Raw genomic sequence first — 23,280 nt, forward strand, 5'->3', positions numbered from 1 at the left:
TCAAGGTGGCTAACATTCTACACTTAGCAAGTTAAAAAGATGCAATACAAAAGTTTAAAAGCAATTAAAAAGCAATTAAATAGTAGCAGTGTGGTAACAACAAAATTAAAATACAGTAGTTATACTAAAATCACATTTAAAACTCATATCCCCCCCAATCCCACTCAAAGCACTACCTGACACCCACAGCACCCCCTGAACTGATCTTAAAAACCTTCTTCTTTAAAAGTTTGCCTGAATAAAAAAAGTTATAGCCTGCAGCCGGAAGGATAGTACAGAGGAGGCCATTCTGGTTGCCTTGGGCAGAAATTAACTCTGTGGTAATGATAATACTATAAACACCAAGCAGTATTTCATGAGATAAAGCAGTATTGTCAGAAACTGGAAGCTTTTCGAATTAGTGATTAATGAAAATCACTGGAAATAAAGTCTTTACAGTAGAGTCTTACTTATCCAACTTTCACTTATCCAACGTTCTGTATTATCCAATACAGTTTGCCTTTTAGTAGTCAGTGTTTTTGTAGTCAGTTTTTCAATACATTGTGAAGTTTTGGTGCTAAATTCGTAAAATCATAATGTAATTTGACGTTTAAATAGGTTTTTCCTGAATCCCTCCTTATTATCCAACATTGTTGCTTATCCAATGTTCTGCCAGCCCATTTATGTTGGATAAGTGAGACTCTGCTGTATTTCCCTATAGCTAGCATTCAAGAAAGTCAGTTCTAACTATCCTCTCTCTTGCCCTGGTATATATCTAGAAATTAATCCCCACCACCACCCCTCACAGTCTACACTTTGATTCCCAAAACACCGCCAGATGCTCTTATCTATGTTGTTGTTGTTGTTGTTGTTGTTGTTGTTATTATTATTATAAACTTTATTTATACCCTGCCCCGGAGAGACTTGGGACGGCTTCCAACTAAACAAACGGATACACTAAATGACATATACAGAAAGTGATCACATAAAAGCAAAATAACACAACAATATAAACACAAATAAACAATTTTAAAACAGGTTTTCCCCCAACATTAAGTCTAGTTGTGTCTGACTCTGGGAGTTGGTGCCCATCTCCATTTCTAAGCTGAAGAGCTAGCGTTGTCCATAGACACCTACAAGGTCATGTGGCAGGCATGATTGCATGCAGCACCATTACCCTCCCGCCAGAATGGTACCTATTGATCTACTCACATTTGCATGTTTTCGAACTGCTAGGTTGGCAGAAGCCGGGGCTAAGAGCAGGAGCTCACCCCGCTCCCTGGATTTGAACTGCTGACCTTTCAGTAAGCGAGTTCAGCAACTCAGCGGTTTAACCCACTGTGCCGCCAGATGCTTCCTATAAAACATATAAAACCCTATAAAGGCAATATATGATGCCATTTAAAATTAGCCAATCCTATAATTAGAGTATCCAGATTATAATTATAGTTATAATAACAATTACAAACCTGTCTGATTGGGTGATTGTTACATTTAGCCATTCTTAAAAGCTGGCTTAACCAGCCAAGTTTTCAGTTCCTTCCTAAATGTTACAAAGGTAGGTGCTTGTCTAATTTCCTTGTGGAGGGCATTCCAAAGTTGGGGGGGCACTACTGAGAAGGCCTTCTCCCTCGTTCCCACCAACCTCGCTTGTGAGGGAGGGGGGACTGAGAGGAGGGTCTCTCCGGCTGATCTTAGAGCCCAAACAGGTTTATATGGGGGGATGCGGTCGCATTAATAGGTAGGACTGTCTAGGGCTTTGTAGGTAATAACCTGCACTTTGAATTGTGCCTGGAAGTAGATTGGCAACCAATGAAACTGCTTTGGGCGAGGGGGCTGACCGAAAGGTCAGCGGTTCAAACCTGGGAAGTGGGATGAGTTCCTGTCTGTCAGCTCTAGCTCCCCATGTGGGGACATAAGAGAAGCCTCCCACAGGATGGTAAAACATCAAACATCCTGGCATCCCCTGGGTAACGTTCTTGCAGACGGCCAATTCTCTCACATCAGAAGCAACTTGCAGTTCCTCAAGTCCTCCTGACATGAAAAAAAATCCTTTAGGTACATGTAACTAATCTGATTACCATGTTCAAAACTAGTTGGAGTTTCCCAACCTGGTATGGAGGCAGCCTAATGTACAGCACATTGCAGACGTCCAGCCTTGAGGTTATCAGCGTGCTGTTTGCCAAGCTTGATTACCCAATTCATGTATTGGAAAAGGTCCCTTTGATCTCCTTTTTTAAAAAACAAACAAACAGATCTTTTAGAGTCCAGCTATGAATTCCAGTGTGAACACACAAAACTTGAGTAACACCTAAAGTGACACATTTGTGATACTATTGAGGTTTGGTTTTTGGGAGTTTTAAGCCATATTCAGGGGCTTACTCTGATTCAAACACACATACATATTTTATTTTATTGCAGAGAGTATGGCCTTGCCTAAGATGCCTTCAGCAGCAACTGCCAATTTAATGATGAACTCTGAACCATTAGAAGGACCTAACACAGGTGAGAATAAAGCCCCCAGAGGCATCAACGCTGGTGAGGAAATGTAACTTACCTAAATATATAATTTTCTGTTGAGCTCCCAGGCAAAATGTGATAGTATGCTTGCCGAAGATTTTTTTAAAATGAATTTTTGGGAAAAGTAGAATATTGGAAATTCTACATAAACCTTTAATTCCCTGGAATAAGAGGTATCCATTTAATTAAGAGAGAGCCTTCAAACATGAGATCTTTGGTATTCATAATCACATGCTATTTAACTAGACCCAACAATTTGTGTCCTTTTGATAGGTGCTTAGTTGAGCAAACTACAACACGTTAAACTTGTAGCTTTTTAAAGGAGGATAAGGAAGCAGATCACAATATGGGGTAATTTCAGATGTACACAAAAGTTGAGAGATTAGTGACTTATGTTTTTAGTGTAATATGTTAAACAGTGACTTGTGCATTTATTCTGTAGTAATATGCATGCATTTCAAATTCATGTGTGGCTATAACTTTTGGGATGTTACACTAGAAACGTGAGGGTGGGGGACTGCATCTGGATTGCACTAGATGAGAAATTATTTTCATTCATCTTCTAGTGTAGATTTATTAAATAGGTTTGTCTTGAACATGCACAGGCATCAGAACACATTTGATCTCCAAATGCATGTTTTATGACATTTGTATGCAATTTACAGAAGAAAATGCACAATAGACATAATTTGAAACAATTAAAACATATGTGCAAGAGACATAATTTGAAACAATGAATACAAAAATGTCTATTTTGGAAAATATGCTCAAAACACAATTCAATGGAAAATTGCCTCTGTGTCGGTGTTTGAACAGATGTCTCAAAAGGTATACACTGAACTGTTTGTGTGTGTGTGTGTGTGTGTGTGTGTGTGTGTGTTGTGGGAAATATATGAAAAATCATGAACAGATTTTGAAAAATGTCATTATGTGATTTTGGAAAGAGCCATAATCAAGAGATTTCAGGCCTTATTTGGGTAAGTCTTTGATATTTAGTTATTTTATCATCATTGAGCAAAGCTCAATATCCTTTAACCCTGCATCATTTAGATGTTGCCCCCAAAATTCAAACATCTGAGCAAATTAATGTATTAATAAGAAAGATAGTGGAATGAGATAGGTTGGGTCTTGCAAATAAAGAGTGTGTGAGCGGGTGTGGTGGAGGCTTCTTCTTTGGAGACTTTTAAGCAGAGGCTGGATAGCCATCTGCCTCTTTGAATGTGATTTTCCTACTTCTTGGCAGAATGGGATTGGATGGCCCATGAGGTCTCTTCCAACTCTATGATTCTATGAATACAAGTCCCCATATTTCTTATGCTTTCAGAGCACATTGTTAGGCAATGTGGAAACATCTATATTTCAGCCAACCTCTGATTCATTTGGAAATTAAAATAAAGGTGCAGGCTTCATTTTCTCAGTAGGCACAGAGCTACTGAGCCTTAGCAGTACTGGTTCTGCCATTTGCTGTTCTGCAAGGAGAGAAGACTAACAATTGTCACAAAAGTGTGCAGCTTCAACAATAGTACTTTCCTCCCGCTGTCTAAGGGCAATTGTTTCCTGCTTAGGCCCCTTCTACACTTTCATATAATCCAAATTATCAAAGTAGATAATCCACATTATATAGTCTAGACTGATTATATTAGTCTAGATCATATTAGTCTAGACTGCCATATAATCCAGTCCAAAGCAGATAATCTGGATTTTATATGGCAATGTAGAAGGGGCTCCAGTCTGGTAGTCACTTCTCTTTCTGGAGCAGCCAATGGTTAAGCCTCACTTAAAGCAGTAGTAGGCATCATGAAGTTAAAAATAAACTGTTTCCAGGGGGTGCTGGAGAATATATTTTCCTGTGGCTCATTGGAAAATGTTCAGTTATGTAAGTCTGTGTCAGTGTTTTTTGTTTTGTTTTGGTTTTTTTGTCTTGTGTCTTGACTTATTGTAATAAAGTGTTAATGAGATACTTCTTGAATAATACTCAATAATTAACATCTTCAGTGTTAACATTTGTTATTAATGTATAAATGTTGTACTTGTTAATGTCCGAAGTCTGTTCTTTTTGTTTCATAATAACTAAAGTCATTATGAAACTGTAATATATTTCTTATTGAAACATCTGTTAAAACTTCTGTTTTGTGTGAGAAGCTGCTATAATCATCCCATTTTCCCTGTCCCTTAACATTTTTTCCACAAAAAAATAGAAATAATTGATGGTAAACCTGTTTCTTTCTCATGTGGTGACAGCTTGGCTGTCTGAAACTTCCATTATATCTAAGCCAATTTCAAAGCAGATACTATGTATCACATAATCCTTTTGAATTTCAGAGGTGAATAGTTCATTGTTTGTTACATTTTTCCCTTTTTCTCCTCATTGCATATTTATGACCTAAGTAAGTATTTAAAATAACTGAACATTTTAAGATTTCTAGAGCTGCTGAGAAAGCTGAACGTAAGCTACTGAATTACTCATGTATAAGTTTAGAAATTTCAGTCAAAATAATCGACCCACAAAAGCCTGAGTCAACTTAACCATGGATCAATGCAAATACTGTACTTTACCTCTTATCAGAAATGAGACCTTATCTGCGCAGAATGGCAAAAGACGAGAGCGTAGTCCTTCCCAGGAGAGCCAAAAAGAAGCACCAAGCTCCTCTACGCTCACTGCCATGGTGTTGTTTCTGGTATTTTTAATGCCTTGGTGGTTAAATAGTGATGGTGGCAGCCAGGGTCCCCTGATGTGGCATTGGCGTTTTCCCCTTTCTGCAGAATGACGATGAAGTTTTTCATGGTTCATATCAAAATCCATGATTTTGCCTCAAAATCTGCCCTTGACTTATATATGAGGTCAATAATACAGGAAGTTTTCTTACCATGTTCAATGAAAATATTTTTCACCAGAGATTTCATGAGTATAGTACTTAACATGCTTTGGATACTTATGAAATGATTTCCAGTGCATTATGAATTAGTTGGGGTTGTATGTCTCTGTGCCACCACTTAATAGATACAGACTCATTTCTTCACTTTCACCATCCTTGTACATTTAGCTTATTCTGATATGATCATCTTCTGACTGCATGTATAATTCCACCAGTTTTCATCTTGTTTGACACAGTTACTGACCCATTTCTTAGAAAATACTTGTCTTTGTCTTGATGTTAGCTGTTTGTTTGTTTGTTTGTTAGAGAGCCACAGGATGTATATTTTGGGTCTGTTTGCTATCATATCTCTCCATGACAGTAACAAAGGTCTGTTATAATCCAGTTTCTGAATCCAGATTAGCTGATTTGAACTGGATTATATGGCAGTGTGGATTTGTATAATCCAGTTCAAAGCACATAATCTGGATTCAGAAATTGGACTATATGACAGTGTAGATCCAACCTGAGATGCTGAAATCATGTGTAGGATCACACAGAAGAAAATCAAGAATTACTCAATATGATCAGAAACTTCAGCTTTACTACTCTTAAAACTGAGGGTTAATTTTTATTTTATTTTTTGCATCCCATTTTTGCATTTCTTATGAAAACATAAAGGTCTATATTGGCTAGAATGTGCACTTGGTTTAAACTACAGGTGTCTTTTTCTTTCTGTTGCATATTAACAAGAGTCATGTACAAGTATCAATAGTATGAGAAACATGACCAGAGTGGTTTTATTCTAAATGATTTGCATGTTCTGAGAGTGAGATGACATACATGTGAATGTTCTTTGAGTGTAGAGCACAAAGACTGAGTTTGCATGCCCACTGCAGAAGCTGTGGGATTGTTCACTGCAAATACCCCCATGTTTGATACATACTGATTTTTCACTGAGATACCAAGAGACTTATAAGAGTCAGCCATCAAGATTGATGTGGGAAAATACAGACATTTATTTATTTATTTATTTCCCACTCTATCTCACCCCAAAGGGGACTCAGAGCGGCTTGCAAGTTTTTGGCAATATTCAATGCCACAAATTATACAAAATCAAATAATACATATCACAATTAACTGTTTAAAAAACCAGACATATAAATACAATTTAAATACAGATTAAAACAATTGAAACATACTAAGTCATAATGAAACATATAATACATAGCACCAATCCCACAGTCACTATCCAGGCTCTGTGAGAATCTATCGCACTTTAATTATGCTATTCGCCCAAAGCCTGCTTCCACAGCCAAGATTTTACTTTTTCCCCTAAAAACTAAAAGGAAGAAGGCTGTTCTAATATTACTGGGGAGGGAGTTCCACAGCCGAGGGGCCACCACTGAGAAGGCCCTGTCTCTCGTCCCCACCAATCATGCCTGTGAAGGGGGTGGACCGAGAGCAGGGCCTCCCCAGCAGATCTTAATGCTCAAGCTGGTTGATAGAGGGAGATACGTTTGGACAGGTAAACTGGGCCAGAGCTGTTTAGGATGTATAGGCTCAAGCCATCACTTTGAATTATGCTCAGTCGCAAACTAACAGCCAGTTAGCTTGACGTAATGGGGGAGTGTATGCCCCCTGTACCCCGCTCCAGTGAGCAACCTGGCTGCCACCCGTTGGGCTACTTGAAGCTTCTGAGCTGTCTTCAAAGGCAACCCCACGTAGAGTGTGTTGCAGTAGATAAACATCCATTTGCACCCAGCATCTGGATATGCATCCTTAATATAGCCTAAAGTTAGCCAATTGCAGAACCTAAAATGAAAACACAATTAGCAAACTAAGTAAATTTTGTAATGAATTTCCATCAATAGCAGTAGCCAAGTTTTTGAAAGAATTAAAGGGAAAAAACAGGTCCCCGCCTGGAAGACTGGAAACTAGGGGTGTGCGAAATGGCAGAAATCTGTTCTGTTTTCGTTTCCAATATCAAGTCTCCCCCCCCCACACTCCCCGCCCAATGGTTCCTCTCTCTCTTTTTGGAATCCTGCATTATGCATTTACAAATTATGAATTACTGGAAACTAAAATAAAAGGAAAAGGGGTTAAAAATTATAATAAAGGTAACAAATGCTGGCAAGTAAATATGTTTTTAAACAAAACCTTCAGACTTGAGTGTGGGCTTTTACATTGCATTGAAACAGAAAAGTTCTTATTATTGTAACATGACTTTATGTCATCTCCTCCTTATAGCAATCCTACATAAGGGTTGTCTTGGCAAGATGTATTCAAAGAGAAGTTGCCGTTACTTTTCTCTAAATCTGAGTGGATGTGGCTTTCCCAAAATTCACCCCCATGGGTTTCCATGGCTGAGTCTGGAATCATGGTCCAGGTCTCAAACCAGTATACTACACTGGATCTTTAACTATAAGCTCAACTTCACCTTTTATCTGAGGCTTTGCACCTTCCCTTCACCACTGCCTTTAGTTAAAGTTGACCCCAAGCCTCTAGCCTCATGCCACATTTTGTTTCCTGATGTGTAACACAATAATGTCTTCAGGAGTAAGATTTGCAGCCACAGTTTGTGGGGTGGCTTGCAGTGGTAATCAATAAGGCATCTAGACTTCAAAAGCCTTGGAGCTCCCAGGAATGGATTTTCAGATCTGATTCTAGAAGTGTCCTGTCCCAAAAAGGAAATACATTCATGAAATAAATTTCCTCTGTGTCTATAAGCCAGCTCTCACTTAGCTAGAGACAATGTTGCTGTGATGAATGTAGTTTTTGTGGGTCCCATTCTGGAGAAAAGTGGAACCTAAATTTAATGAATTCATTAATGGTCTCCCAAAGGCAGTTCAAGAAACCAGACACATGCCTTTCTCATGCACTTCACCTTTGTGTAAGAATTACAAGGGCTTTGAAAGCAAGCCCATGGTTAAGGGGAATCACTTTTTCACCTGCTATCCACTAGCAGCTGCCCATTCCTTTCCCTTGGAGTGTCAAGCCGAAAGGTCAGAATCAGCTGGGTTGGCAAAAGGCAAGCTAAAGGATATTTGGCAAAGACTGGGAAATTGAGACCTGGGGTCTTAACCTTCCTGAGATTTCCCCTTCACTTTGTGCCACCATTATTCAAAATACGGAAACAAGACTCTCAGTTGCACACTCCAAATAGCTGGAGGAAATAATACTTGTGTAATAACTATTATTTGCATGGCAGTGTGGTGCTCATCTAATAAAAATGTGGCTTTTTAATTTGGGCAAACACACATACATGATTCATGAATGATGTGATTTGACGACACCATTGCATTTTTCTCATTGTGCTTTTTAAAAAAAAATGCCTCTGATTGCTATACAGGCTAATAATTTGCAGAGGCATGTACAAGGCTGGCATCCTTACAACAAATCTATGCAAAAGGATAAAAATAAAAAGAATAAAACATTAAAACGCATGTATTGGCAGCTTGGCATGTTCATGGTTTCATCAGGTATAGTTGTGAAGTTGTTATATCCTAGATTGTTTCTGTGAAGATTGATGGTAATTCCAATCAAGCGCCATTTATGCTTTGGAAAATTGCTTCTTCTGCTTCTTTACCTCCCTGTGCCTTTTTGCAGCTTTTAACCTTTTCAAAATCAGTTAACATTTGCACATTTTGAAATTCAAATTTGACAGATCCTTGCTTGCTGGACCTTGACATGGGCACGCAGTGCAAGGAGTATCAGGTTAAGTGGTTCTTTGACTACAAAAACAAGATCTGCACCAAAGTTTGGTATGGTGGGTGTGGCGGTAATGCCAATAGATTTGAGACAGAAGCTGACTGCATTAGCAGATGCTTGAAGCCATGTAAGTACCCCTCCCCCCAGGTTAACCCACTTTCAAATATTGTCAAGCAAAATTTCAGAGCAAAAGAGAAAACAAAATAGTTTAAAAACAAAATCCACACACTTTCTCTCTACAGCAGATGAGGAAGTCATGCAGCTGCCTGTCCTTGAGCAAAGTCACTTGTCAGGTAAAATCGTAAACAGAGCGGATTCTGCATTTGGTCATTTGTTATTATATTGGATGTATCCCTTGGATGCTTTCCTGCAGCCACTGGCCATCTCTAACCATGCCTTCTTACTGCTGTCCTGTTTTGCTGTCAATATCTTGTGTTTCTCCATCTGTGTTTGCATGCACCTTGTTGTCCCTAGAAAGACAATATTGGTATGAATTCATACCAAAATGGACCTGCACTTATTCTTTCCCCTATATCCAGAGAGTAATTACAGTAACCTGGTTAGTTGCCACAGCTAACTTCCAACCTTTGCAGACTGTAGGGCAATACTTTATGTTTATCGTATTTCTCTTAATCAATCAATCAAGCAAGCAATCAATCTTTATTACGGTCCAAAGACCCTATTTGCTCAGCAGAAAAAGTGCAGAAGAGATTCACAAACTGATAAGACCACTTAAAAGCAGGACAAGTGTATTTCTCTTATTCTGTAAGAAATTTGGACTGGGGTCTTTCATGCTGTTATGAACAGAGAACACCCTGTCCCTTGCCCATCCGGACAGACCAAGGTATTCCCATCATCGTATAGAAACAACATCATATCCACCCATATCAGCCTCCAGAGAGGTCAGGAAAGGGAACTCAAGTCATTCCAAACACACACACACCCCAAAACCCCTTCCCCATTCTAGCCCTGACAGTTATCATGGCCTGGAAACAGGAGTGAGGATGAAATTCCATAATTGTTGGAAAATCTGAGGCAGACAAACCTGAGGGTATGTTGAAAAATTTCCTTCAAGCAAGTCTTATTCAAAGGAAAAGAAAGACCACAGATATAAGTGTGCTATGGAGACCAACCAAGGCTCGTTCCTCAACTACCCTGTTCCAGTTACCATGTCCTCCTATTGCTCTCACTTCCTGTGTCAAAATATAAGCCACCCAAGTAAAGAAAACCTACAACCATAGAGAGGTTGCCTTCTGAGTAGGTTTGGCCTTGAGGGCATCTTCTAAGGTGACCCACCTCTGAAAGATTCCATACTTTTTCAAACAGTGGGTGGGGATAACGCTGAGGGGTCAAAACTTTTCCAGTTCGGGTTTGGTAAACTGGAGTGTCTTTGTCTCTAGTGGTAGTTTTAGTTACCTCTTGATAAACAGTAATGCTTGTTTGAGAGAAGGAAATCCTTTATCTGATAGGGCAAGGGTAGGGAAAGTGCAGATAACAGATTGTTTGCTGACTCTCAGGGATATTTTTGTGACAGCGTTGGGGCAGTTTTTAACAACCTCTTCACACAGGCCTAAATTCAGCAGCATCAAATGATGCCGACACGACTCCATGGGTGAAGGAGGGTGGAGCTAGTGCATGCCACCGCCAGGGCAACACGGGAGGTCTCCCTTGTTGTCACTGAAATTCATGGGGAAAAGCTGTACACATCAATGTGCGCTCACACTTCTCCCATCTGACTGCCCTTCGCTGGAGCTGGGCGATGTGGGGCATGGTGTGCTGGGTTCCCCATGCCCCTCTACGGAGCACCTCTGGCAGCTGTGTGACAAGGTTTTCTCTGTGAGACAGTGTCACCAATAGTTGCCAATAGCATGATAACACCATGAACCACCAATTTGCAACTTCCTAAATTGAGGCACTACCTTAGTGCATCTCCTCTGCTTCTGTTGCAAAAGGACATGAACAGAACTGTCTTGAATTTCTCACATTATATACTAGGAATACTGGAATTTTGATGAAGTCATTTTGTGGTGGTGTCAAAATATGTTTTGGAATGGTAATTTGGCATTTTCCCTCTTGGATTTTTCTGAATTACATATTGTTCTGGAGCCTAAGTAAATAGTGACTGAGTAATTGGTGATCAGAAGCAATATTATTGAAGTCTATTAAATCAATCCTTCTTGATTCATGGCTTCAAGTAATATATCACCACACTAGTTCATATTTATGTCTTATGGCTGTAATAATATATTCTGTATCATTAGTAATGAAGATAACATTTTGAAATGAGAAATCAGGGCCCGAAAAATAATGTATGTAATTATATCGACTGAAGCCATACAAATAATGGTGGTAAGATGATATTCTAGGGAATTTACTCTCATCTGTGTGGCTGAAGTACAGATTTCAATAGTTTTGAATCATTATATATCAGAAATGAAATAAACGCACTTCAAAATGTATTTTTATCTCCCATCTTGAAGTCCTGTTGAATGGTGGGATGCTTTGGAAAATGAACGTGATCTAAATTTAGTTGTTAATCCTAGTAAGTATAGACCTGTTACATCACTAGAAGTTACAAAAATTTTGATTTACCTGATTTCTATTGCTTCTTTGAGTTCTTTAGCTCAGATGAATAATTGAATTTAGACTACTTTCATCTTCCATTTAATATTATAGATTGGTAGTAAGGTAAAGATTAGTGTGATTTTAAATAGCAAGTAAAAACCAGAAAGCATTAACAGAAGCAAATTTCAAGTTCTGGAGATATTGGATGTTCACTATGCTTGTGTCATCTGAATAACCCTAATAATGGAATTAACAATCATAAATTTTGTTTCTTAGCTTTAAAATAACTGAATAATTAGAAGTTAAATGCATTTGGCTACATTTTAAAAATAATGTGAAAACAGTGAAAAAACAATTTCCTATTTTATTGCAAAGGTAATAGAAGGAAAATTGAATCCTCAATATTTCCTGGCCCTACAGTGGCTGATTTATATAGTGACATCCCAAGGTAACTTACTTTAAAATCATTTCATATTTCTTTCATTTACTCAATGGATTAAATTGTGGCACATGTGAATTTACTGTATAAAGGAGTCCTCAGAGATTCAGTCAGAACTTTTGTTTCACCTGTTCCATCTTTGGGTACAAGTAATTAATATCTTGTGTTTTAGCTTTTTCATATATCTTTGCATTTTAGCTTTTAGCCTAGATTTTAATATATTATACTTTTATCAGACTGTAGCCTACACTCCTTGTACTAGTTATGACCATAATAAAAAAGTGAAGTAATGACTGATAATGTTAAGATGATTGAAACTTATTGCTGAGCATGCATTAACATAACAAAGAAAGTGTGCAAATCCCCTCTCTGGCACACAAATCACTGAAGTGATTATTGGAACATGCTGCTGATTCTAGGTAACAATCCCACTTCCTCCAGTTCAGATACACAGATCCAGTTGCATATGCTCACTGCAACTATAGTATAATTACTGGTCTCAATATTTGCAGGACACAAAGTACCCAAGAAGAAGTTACCCAGGAAGAAATTGCCCAGAAGGAAATTGAAAAGGAGAGCAAGAAAAGGTTTATTTATTTTGTATCAAAAGCATTGCATAAATTAGTATAAAACTGATAAAAATAGAAGGAGCACAAGTGGCTAAATATCTTTTGACCAAAAAACAGGCAACAGCAATCGCATTGTCTTTAGCCTCAAACAATTCTTCCTCTGTACATGAAGCAGGACACTGCAAACAAGCATACAGATGCAGATTTGTCTGCTCTGCTCCACAGTTGCACAAGATGGAGGATTCTTTTAGGTTGTGCCATTTTGCCAGGTTGACTTTTGATTTGCCCACTCCACTTCTGAGTCTGTTCAGGGACTTCCAAGTGGCCCATTCTTAGTTTGCCCCTGGTGGCAGACCCTCGTGGGGGTCCACCCAACTGGGATTTCCTGGCTTAGCTGCCCAGAAGGACACCCTCGGTGTTGCTGGGGGAACATCAAGAGGAGTGGTGGCCTTCATTGAAGCTTTTCCTTGATTTGAATCTACTGGGAGGAGGCTGATATTCATACAGTGGATGGCTTTCACAGTGTTCAACCTTATTTCTCTCACAATTAGCAGCAACTTTCCGTCACATATCAGGGGAAGGGGGCAATTACAGCTAGCTTGTGGAGTTTATCAACAGGTCTAAGTTTGAGACATCCTGTGATTATTCTGCGTGTTTCATTTAATGCTATGTTCACCTGCTTCGCATGGGCAGACATGCCAAACTGGGCAGGCATACTCAGCGGTTGGGTAAGAAAAGGCCAGGGCTGATGTTCTTTTTAATTTTGGGTCTGCACCCCATGTGCTGCCAGTAAGTTTCTGCAGGATATTATTGCATAGAAAGAAAAGGTAGCAAGAGCAGTCAAAATTAAAAGAAACATTAACAGAGTCAAGAGAAGTACCATACATACTCGAGTATAAGCTGACCCGAATATAAGCCGAAGCACCCAATTTTACCACAAAAAACTAGGAAAACTTATTGACTCGAGTATAAGCCGAGGATGGGAAATGCAGCAGGTACTGATAAATTATAAAAATAAAAATAGATACCAATAAAATTACATTAATTGAGGCATCAGTAGGTTAAATGTTTTTGATTTACCTAAAACTAATTCAAGATAAGACTCTCCAAATCTAATGAAATCATTATTCTAAACTTTTTTAATGCAAATGTGTTTACCAGTACATATCCTTTCAATTATAATAGAGTAAAATAACAAATGTAATAACAATACTCATAGAGCAAAATAATAAATGTAATAATAATAATAATAATAATAATAATAATAATAATAATAATAATAGAGTAAAATAATAAATAAAATAATAGGGTCAAATAATAAATGTAACAATAACAATAATGATAAAGTAAAGCCCCAGTGGTGAAGTGCGTAAAAGCACTGAGCTGGAGACCGAAAGGTCCCAGGTTCAAACCCCGGGAGCGGTGGGAGCGGCCGCTGTTAGCTCCAGCTCCTGCCAACCTAGCAGTTCGAAAACATGCCAATGTGAGTAGATCAATAGGTACCGCTCTGGCAGGAAGGTAACGGCGCTCCATGCAGTCATGCCAGCCACATGCCCTTGGAGGTGTCTACGGAAAACGCCGGCTCTTCGGCTTAGAAATGGAGATGAGCACCAACCCCCAGAGTCAGACATGACTGGACTTAACGTCAGGGGAAACCTTTACCTTTACCTTAAAACAATAAATGTAATAATAACAATAATAAACAGGCTAAAATAATAAATCTAATAATGCCGATAATAGAATAAAATAATAATAATAGTAAAATAATAAATTTAATAACTATAATAATAAATAGGGTAAAATAATAAATGTAATAATAACAATAATAGAGTAAAACAACAATAATAATATTATATATAATATCAATAATAATAAACGGTAAAATAATAAATGTAGTAATATCAATAATAGAATAAAATAATAAATGTAATAATAGAGTAAAATAATAAATAAAGTAATAATAAATAAAATAATAAATAAAAAGTAAAATAATAAAATAATAAATAAATAGGGTAAAATAATAAATGTAATAACAATAATAAACGGGGTAAAATAATATATGCAATAACAATAATAATGATAGAGTAAAGCAATGATAATAGAGTAAAATAATAAATGTAATAACAATAATAGGGTAAAATAATAATAATAATAATAATAATAATAATAATAATAGAGTAAAAGAATAAATGTAATAACAACAAAAATAATAGAATAACATAATAAATGTAATAATAATAATAGGGCATGGTAATCCTCCCCCCCCCCCCCTTCTGGGAACTGCAAGGAAACACAAAGGGGCTCCAACTTTTCCTCAAAAGAGAGGTAGAGAAAAGCGGGGAGCCAAGATATTTAGCAATGGAATATGCTGCCTTGAGGCGTGGTGGAGTCTCTTTCCTACTCTGGTTTTTTTTTTTTTTTTTTTTGAAACAGGGCCATCTGGGGTGGTTTGATTGTGTGTTTCTGAGTGGCAGGAGGTATGACTAGATGGATCTTCCCTCTGCTGACCTCCAAGGCTGTTTTTCTCTGGGTAAAAGTACATTTGCAGAGACAGAGAGAGAGAAAGGAGGAGACAAACCAGATCTCTGCTTTGCCTTCAAGGCTGCTTCTGCCCTTGGGAAGGCGGCAGTGGCAGCCCTTCCTCCTCTTTCTCTCTCCCTCGCTCTTCAGCTCCTCTCCTTGTGAGCTTAATCTGCAGGCAGGAGACTGTGCATGCATCTTTTCTGTGCCTGCAAATCTCTTTATAGATTGTGTGGGATATATCTCTGTAAATTTGCTGGGCAACCACGCACCTCCCCCCCCTCTCTCTCTCTGTCTCTCTGTCTGCACTTGCCTTCCTCTCCTCTCTCTCAGCAGGTTTGCTGTACAGAGAGCAGCACAAGCGCATACCCTCTCCAAACAGTCACACAGCAACCCAGCTGGAAAGAGGAGAGGAAGGCAAGGCCCTCTCATCTCCACATAGGACCCAGCTGGGTGTGGAGAGGTGAAGGTCCTGGCGGGGTGAGGGTCCCACCAGGGCCCTCACTTGAATATAAGCTGAGGGAGGCTTTTTCAGCCTTAAAAAAGGATTGAAAAACTTGGTTTATACTCAAGTATATACAGCAGGGGTCCCCAAACTACGGCCCGCGGGCCACATGCGGCCCATCAAAGCCATTTATCTGGCCCCTATGGCACAAAGGCAGAAGGGGGTTGGACTAAATGGCCCAAGGAGTCTCTTTCAACCTATTATTATTATTATTATTATTATTATTATTATTATTATTATTATTATTATTAACATTGAGGCTGTGTGGTCATCTGTCATGAGTGCTTTGCTTGTGCTTTTGGTGCACAAAGGCAGAATGGGGTTGGGCTAAATGGCCCAAGGGGTGTCTTCCAACCCTCCTCATCCTCCTCCTCTTCCTCCTCCTCCTCCTCCTTCTTATTGCTTGGTGGCCAACTATAGTCCGGCCCTCCAGCGGTCTTAGGGATTGTGAACTGGCCCTCTGTTTAAAAAGTTTGGGGACCCCTGATATACAGTATATCTAATGAAGAAAAATAATTAGTAAAAAAGAATACCAGAACAGAACTAGTTTAGTGACATAGTGCCTGCTTTTCTTGCAGAAGGTCCATGCCTTGAGGAACTCTACTAAGAGGACTGGACCTATGCATGAGAACCTACTCTACATATGGAGAGGTGATACTAGATCTTATAGGCCAATGGTCTGAGATGATTTCATGTTTTCCAGATAGTTATTATTATTATTAACCCTAAGAATAGGTCAATATTACTTACACCAACAATTATAAACATGGGTTTTAAAAAAGAAGAGCCATGTAATGTGAGACTGAATTCCAAAGCTCTAAGGTGTGAACTCAAGGAAGACCAATGACAGAATAGTTGTCCAAACATCTAATTAAGATTGTCGGTGCTGGCACAATGGCAGAGGAGTTCTATGTGGACCTCTCAGTGCTTAAGTAAAGTTCTTGTAGTACTAATGTACCTTTTTCATGGTTAACAAGAACAGGCCCATGTGGATTAGCACATGAACTACTCAAAATCCCTGACAGGAATTTTTAATTCAATATACCGAAAAGAAAAAAATAACAAGTACAGTAGAGTCTCACTTATCCAACATAAACAGGCCAGCAGAACGTTGGATAAGCGAATATGTTGGATGATAATGAGGGATTAAGGAAAAGCCTATTAAACATCAAATTGGGTTATGATTTTACAAATTAAGCACCAAAACATCATGTTATACAACAAATTTGACAGAAAAAGTAGTTCAATACGCAGTAATGCTATGTAATAATTACTGTATTTATGAATTTAGCACCAAAATATCACGATGTATTGAAAACATTGACTACAAAAATGCATTGGATAATCCAGAATGTTGGATAAGTGAGACTCTACTGTACTTCTTAAAATAACTGGATAATCCTGAACTGTGGAAATACAAAATATGTGAAGTGATATTTGACCAAGTGTCAAAAGGATCGCAAGAACCTCATTGTGTGGGGAAGGATGGGATGGTGGATGAGAAGGATAGTGGATGCCCATTTGATGGAATAACTCCTTTCTATCAGTTGATCTTATAACACAACAGCTTTACTAGCTGGAGTCACCCAGCAAAAGATCCCAAAAGGTATCCAAGGATTAACAGTTTCACCAGATCCAAATCTTCTCTAGTCAAGATACACAGCCACACAATTGGCACAAAATTGGGCTAGGGTGAGATATCTCCCGAGTAGTTTCCAATATCTGTAACCTGGAAGAGGCTTGGTTTTAGTGTATCTTCAACTGGTCCTTGACCATTTTGGATTATGCTATGAAGCCACAATTCAAGTCAAAGATATTTACTTCTAAATAGGCATATAGACTGTGTTGCAACTTTCTCTTGCATGCGAGGCATCCTTGGTAAGAGTGTCTCTGTGTGAGAGTTAGACTTCATTTGTTCATCTCCAACCACAGATTGTGATGTTAACATTATTTAATGTACATTGTGAATTTTCCCCTATACATCAGAATTAAGTTATGTCATCTCTCATTTTTAAACTCATATTCTCTAAGTACTTAATGTCTACATTCTAGAAGTTAGCAGGTTTTAGTTAATAGGCTAGATTTCACCTTCATCAAGTACTATCATGCAGGACCATAGCCAGAAAAATTTGGGGGGGGGGGGGGGTGAACCCCTACCCCCCCCCCCTTGGCTACAGCCCTGCTATCATGACCAGTTCCCACTTTATCTTTTCTTTGTTTTTTTTATATGAGTTGAAGCAAGAAAGTTCACATCATTCCCAGATCCTTCCTGAGAAGAAATTATTATAGGGTGGAGAGCTGCCATTTAGGAAATGTTACTTAATCTAGAAAGTATTTTATTTCATTGTCCATCTCTATTTCTTGGACTCTGTAAATAAGAGATGTGATAGATTCCATGTACATTCTTACTATGTTAACATTACCTGTAGAACAGGATTTCTGTGTAGTTTGATTAACTGACTGACACTACATCCCTTATAATGAGAAATACTCATTATAAATGTACCATTGTCTGAAACTCAAACTTTGCCTATTGTTCTCCTCTTTCAGAATTATATTATCTTCTCCTGAGCATCCCACAAATGCTTTATTCCTTGTTTTTATAGTGAACTCAGTTGCTAGTGGGTTGATATCTCTGTTGTCATGTACAAATGATTCTCATTGTCCTTTAATACTGCATGATGTATATAGTGGTCAATATATTGTCATGTATTTGTCACCGTCCCTTAAGCATGCTCACTGTCCAAGGAAATGTTTTATATTCTTGTTCACCTGTATATTTGGAACATGTGGAATGAAGAAGATTCACACAAGGTTTGCAGACTTTTGCACTGACTAGTTCATTTATTGTTTGTTGATTTGCAGCCAAAGATATTTGTAACTTGAGCAAAGAAGCAGGGCCCTGTAGAGATTTTATCCTGAAATGGTTTTTTGACACGACGACCAAAAGTTGTGCTAGATTCTGGTATGGTGGCTGTGGTGGAAATGAAAACAGATTTAACACACAGAAAGAATGTGAACAACTCTGCTTTGCAGGTAAGAGCAGGCTGTGTGTGCATGCTATTATTTTACTGAATGTCTCTATGTGAAAGAGTAAGTACAGGGTGGACAAGGTAGTTGGTTGCACTGCTGACAGCCAATGATGCAAGGAGTCTTCTAATCCTCATCATAATTGATTCTGTTATATTGACTCATCCCAGCCTTTCCCTCCCTGATGTTCTCCAGATATGTTGGATTACAACTCTAGGAATGAATGGTGTTGGAGTATATTGAATACCAATGTGCCTAGTTAGAAATAATTGTCTACTTCAATTAAAAGTTGTCCGTTCGACACTCATAATGCTTCCCTGTGTTGTATGATGTAGGTGTTACTCCTATTTGGTTGGAAGCATTGAAACATATCAATTTCATATTGGAACTATCATTGACATTTGTAGACATGCATGATTTTGAAAATAATTATCTCTAAGACATGGAATTTAACTGATGGTCAGTGTGGTTGCCAAAAGCCTTGTACTCCAGTGCTAGAAATACAAATATTCTTCGACCATTGTTTCATTGTCAGAAGATCTTAGTAATATAAGCTGCTCCTAAATGTGTATTCAACTTCAAGAAAACATGGGAGGTTTTTTTGAAATATGGTCAACTTCTTTTAATGTATATACCTAGCCTACACTCATCCTATGGAAAAATTGCGCATTTCTCATCACTCTATCCTGGCATGGTAGATTAGGGAAGATTGCAGTTCAAGGTCATAATAATAATAATAATAATAATAATAATAATAATAATAATAATAATAATAATAATACTGATAGCTTGAGGCTGGGCACAACAAAGTCAAAATATATAAAAATAAATTATATGCAATAAATTACATAGATAAAAACACAAAAAATATTAAAAACTTGAACCAAACACAGATACAGAAGTGGCATATAGTAGCAATAGAATGTAAATCAAAACATGATTGAAAATTGACTGGGTAAGACTGCTGGAAAAGATTGGTCTTCTGTTGTGATTTAAATTCCGATGGCTCATCTAGCTGTCAGAGCTCTTCTGGTAAGTTGCTCCACAGTCTTGGGGTGGCCAATGAAAAGGTCTTCTAGGTGTCGATTGCCAGTCAGGTTCTAGCTGATTTGAGCAAGCATTTGCCAGAGGACCTAAGAGTTCTAAAGCGTGGATTGTTCAGGAGCATTCTGTAAGGCCAGTAACCTGGAATATGTAGGACTTTAAAGGTCAAAACCAACATTTTATACTTTGCCTGGAAACTAACTGGCAACCAGTGGAGTGACTTTAATATGGGTGTAATATACCTACTTCTAGATGTTCCTGTAACCAATCTGACTGCCATGTTTTGAACTAATTGTAATTTCCAAACTTGGTACAAAGGTAATCCAGTGTACAGCGCACTACATTATATCTGGAAGATCCTAGGATGAGGGAGGCCAATGTTTTGTAATGACTTCTGTTTAAATATCCAATCATAAAATGTATTTCTATCCGTGGGAGCTTACATGCCATTTTTTAAAGAATATTGTGACAAAGAAACAAAACCAAGAAAAAAATCATATAGAATAACATTTCTTCAAATATATTTCCTGATCATAACTTTTCCATAATAACTACTATAACTAATAATTGCTTACAGAATTGTGTTGATATAGTCCTATCAGCTAAAAAGCAAAATAATTGCTGAGAGAATATGTCAAAATATTAGGAAAGGGAGGAGAGGATTAATTTTTGCAACTAATTGTATTTGTGCCTGAGGAGGCCAACCATGTTTCCAACATAGACAACCTTGGAAATCCAAAAAAGCAGGAGTGCTTTTTTGTTTTCTATACTAGTCTTCCCAGACTCTTATTGCCTAGAGAGGGCTAAATTTCTCCCACCCTTAGAGAACAAGAATCGCTCATGGGAATGTCATTGTTCTGAACAGACAAATTTAGTAATCAGGTATTTGAGGTAATGCATCCAATATTATGCAGCATTCATTTCAGGCAATATTCTCAGTCAGACCTTTTCTTTCTTTCCATGAAATCCTAATAAAATACTTTTTTTTGTGTTTCCAGGAAGTCCTGGCATCATCATAACAATGGGAACTTAAACCACCAGCACAATATCAACACATACCTCTAAGAGAACCAGGGGTCAGCCATTGCCGTCATGCCCCACGTAGAAGCCAAGGGTATGGGCAACCTTGCACTGTGCTGCTTCTGCTTTACATTCTAAGCAAACCTTGAAGAAAGAGTTTTGCTGCACGACTATCAATATGGTGCTAAACTGTTTGTGGACTAAATGCTAAATGTGTCTGGGATATACTCTATACTTTCAACATTATGTAATATTTACCCACCACAGATCTTATTTGTTTGAGAAAAAAAACAATTTTCTTTGGATTCCGATTCCGGCATCATGCTTATTTGGGGTAATGTAAAGATTTTAAAAAATGGGAAAAATGTCACCTTAACTGTTATGTACTTGCTTTTATTGTTTTCATAACTGAGCATAACTTTAGATGGAAAGCCTTTAGTTAAAATGAGTAGTCAGTTCTGAAATGCAAACAGTCCAACTTTTCATTCTGCTTTTACTCTTACCGGATTAGATTTTGTACTAATTTTTTTATGCATATGTGATCAAACCAACCTGAAAATAATGAAACATTTCTGAATATAAATGCACTGCTGGGAGCAACAACAGAGTTTAAAAACAAAGACATGGTGTAGAATGTTTTCGGCAATCCTCTACCGTTGTGTGTTTTATAATTTAAAAAAAATGGGCAGGGGTCGGAATTCTATTTTTATTGTGATTTCTGTTTCTAGGAAATCTATACAAAAAGACTTTAAATAAAGTTTAATTCTGGTTTAAAAAAAATTGTGGGGTTTTTTGTACATGTAATTGTGTGTGTGTGTACACAACAAGACCTAAGCTTCTATGAAAGTTCAACCAAGAAAGTAAATCAGGCGTGTATGTTACCCCAGAAACAAAACATAGAGCAGTAGACATAAATAGCAATCTCCTTAATAATTTCCCTGCCTCTCCTTGCCTCTCAGCAAGGAGAAAGCAGTTGGAAAAGGGAGGGGAAGCTTCTCTTCTCAGCTGAAAGGAGAAGCCGCCACTGCCACCATCACTACCATTCCCGTCCCAGGTGGCTTCTTTCAGCTGGAAGAAGAAATAGACACCAGTTGGGAAGGGTGGGGGTTCTCCTTCTCCTTTCAGCTTTAAGGAGAAAGAGACACCAGCTAGGAAGAGCAGGGGGGCTTCTCCTTTCCGCTGAAAGAAGAAGGAGACGCCAGCTTGGAAAGCAGCATCTGAATGAAGCCAGTAGGGAAAGCCGCCTCAGGCCGAGACTTAGGAGTTTGTTAGTCTCAGCCTGCTGGAGGGGCATAGGCAAGGTGTAGGTACGTGATTGTAATGTGCCATCAAATGTAATGTGCACCTTCATTTTGGCTAAGCAATTTAGTCAAAAAAAGATGCAGATTATATTCAAATAAATATAGGTTTTACTCCAGAATACAATTTCTGGATTGAATTTTACAGATTTGATTATTCACAGGGTTTTTAAAAAAATAACTATATTAAATATATTCCCTATGAATCCCTAGGCCCGCCAGTGGAATTCTATATTCATAGGGCCATGTTGGAGGATCTAGGAATGTGTATTCTCAAGTTTAAAAAGTATTTTTTTATTTGCAGTTTTCACTTCTGCAAGGGTCCTGTGCCCCTAATCTCAGCAAATGTGGAGGACTGGCTGTAATAGAGTTTCAATTATATCAGTCTTAATGATACCATGGGAATGCAAAAATGAATATTTTTTTAAAGAATGCTTTCCATAGGGACGAAACATAATGCTTGGGTTCTGTTCAATATTGATCAGGTTATGAGTTTGTCTGTTTTTCGGCAGGCACCTGGGGCAAAGTCCCTGCCCTCTTTTTGCAATGATGCAGTAGCATTATGTGGGCCAGCACAGTATTGTGATAATGCATCACCAAACAGAGACACATATATCACCCAGCAGACCAAAGACAAATGGAGCAGTACAGCAGCTATTCTACTCTGCCTTGGCATAGCATGGCAACAATGGGGTAGGGGCATCCTGTTACTAATTCATTTCCATTTAGCATTTCAATCATGAATCTGGCCAGGGAAGTTGTATGAAGGGAGGAATTCCTTCCCTCTGAAGAAAAAGAAGGCTGCATCAAGGTGCTACGTAATCAGAAACAAAATGAAGACAAATGCACCAATAACCTCATTCCACTTTGAGAATCCTACAAACAAATTTCACTTTTACGACTGACACAAGTGAAATGTTGCTCAAAAGGTATTAGAGCCTTTCTGCCTGAAGGAGAAAAAGTAATGCCAGGAGTAGGTCTAGCTCTACTTCTTATTTTTTTTAAAAAAAGGATCCTATGGTCATAAGATTATTTTAAATAATTTAATAAATGGTACATATTTATTTAATAATAACATGAAGGTATTGTTATGTGCTGACCTGCACTGATCTCACAACTACCAAAATGTAGTCCTGAGCTTTTTTGCCTCCCTTAAGTATTTCAAGCTTTGTATTGTCTCACTCTGCCGGGCAGAACACTCCATACAACACTTGCTCCTTTACTG

The 23,280-nt window shown here is 38.1% G+C and overlaps 1 protein-coding gene across 1 annotated transcript in view; it reads left to right on the forward strand.

Annotated features, from left to right (window-relative positions):
- col6a3 (collagen type VI alpha 3 chain) overlaps nucleotides 1-21,537 on the forward strand; it is a 123,969-nt gene extending 102,432 nt beyond the window's left edge. The window contains exons 42-47 of the mRNA XM_008114626.3: nucleotides 2,401-2,484; nucleotides 9,022-9,192; nucleotides 9,308-9,358; nucleotides 12,582-12,656; nucleotides 18,529-18,699; nucleotides 20,736-21,537. Coding sequence (XP_008112833.2) covers nucleotides 2,401-2,484; nucleotides 9,022-9,192; nucleotides 9,308-9,358; nucleotides 12,582-12,656; nucleotides 18,529-18,699; nucleotides 20,736-20,770 — 587 coding nt within the window. The 3' untranslated portion in view covers nucleotides 20,771-21,537. The remainder of the gene's footprint in view (nucleotides 1-2,400; nucleotides 2,485-9,021; nucleotides 9,193-9,307; nucleotides 9,359-12,581; nucleotides 12,657-18,528; nucleotides 18,700-20,735) is intronic.
- Nucleotides 21,538-23,280: the final 1,743 nt, after the last annotated feature.

Source organism: Anolis carolinensis, chromosome 1 (genome assembly GCF_035594765.1).
Source record: "Anolis carolinensis isolate JA03-04 chromosome 1, rAnoCar3.1.pri, whole genome shotgun sequence".
In the NCBI taxonomy this organism is placed as follows: Eukaryota; Metazoa; Chordata; class Lepidosauria; order Squamata; family Dactyloidae; genus Anolis; species Anolis carolinensis.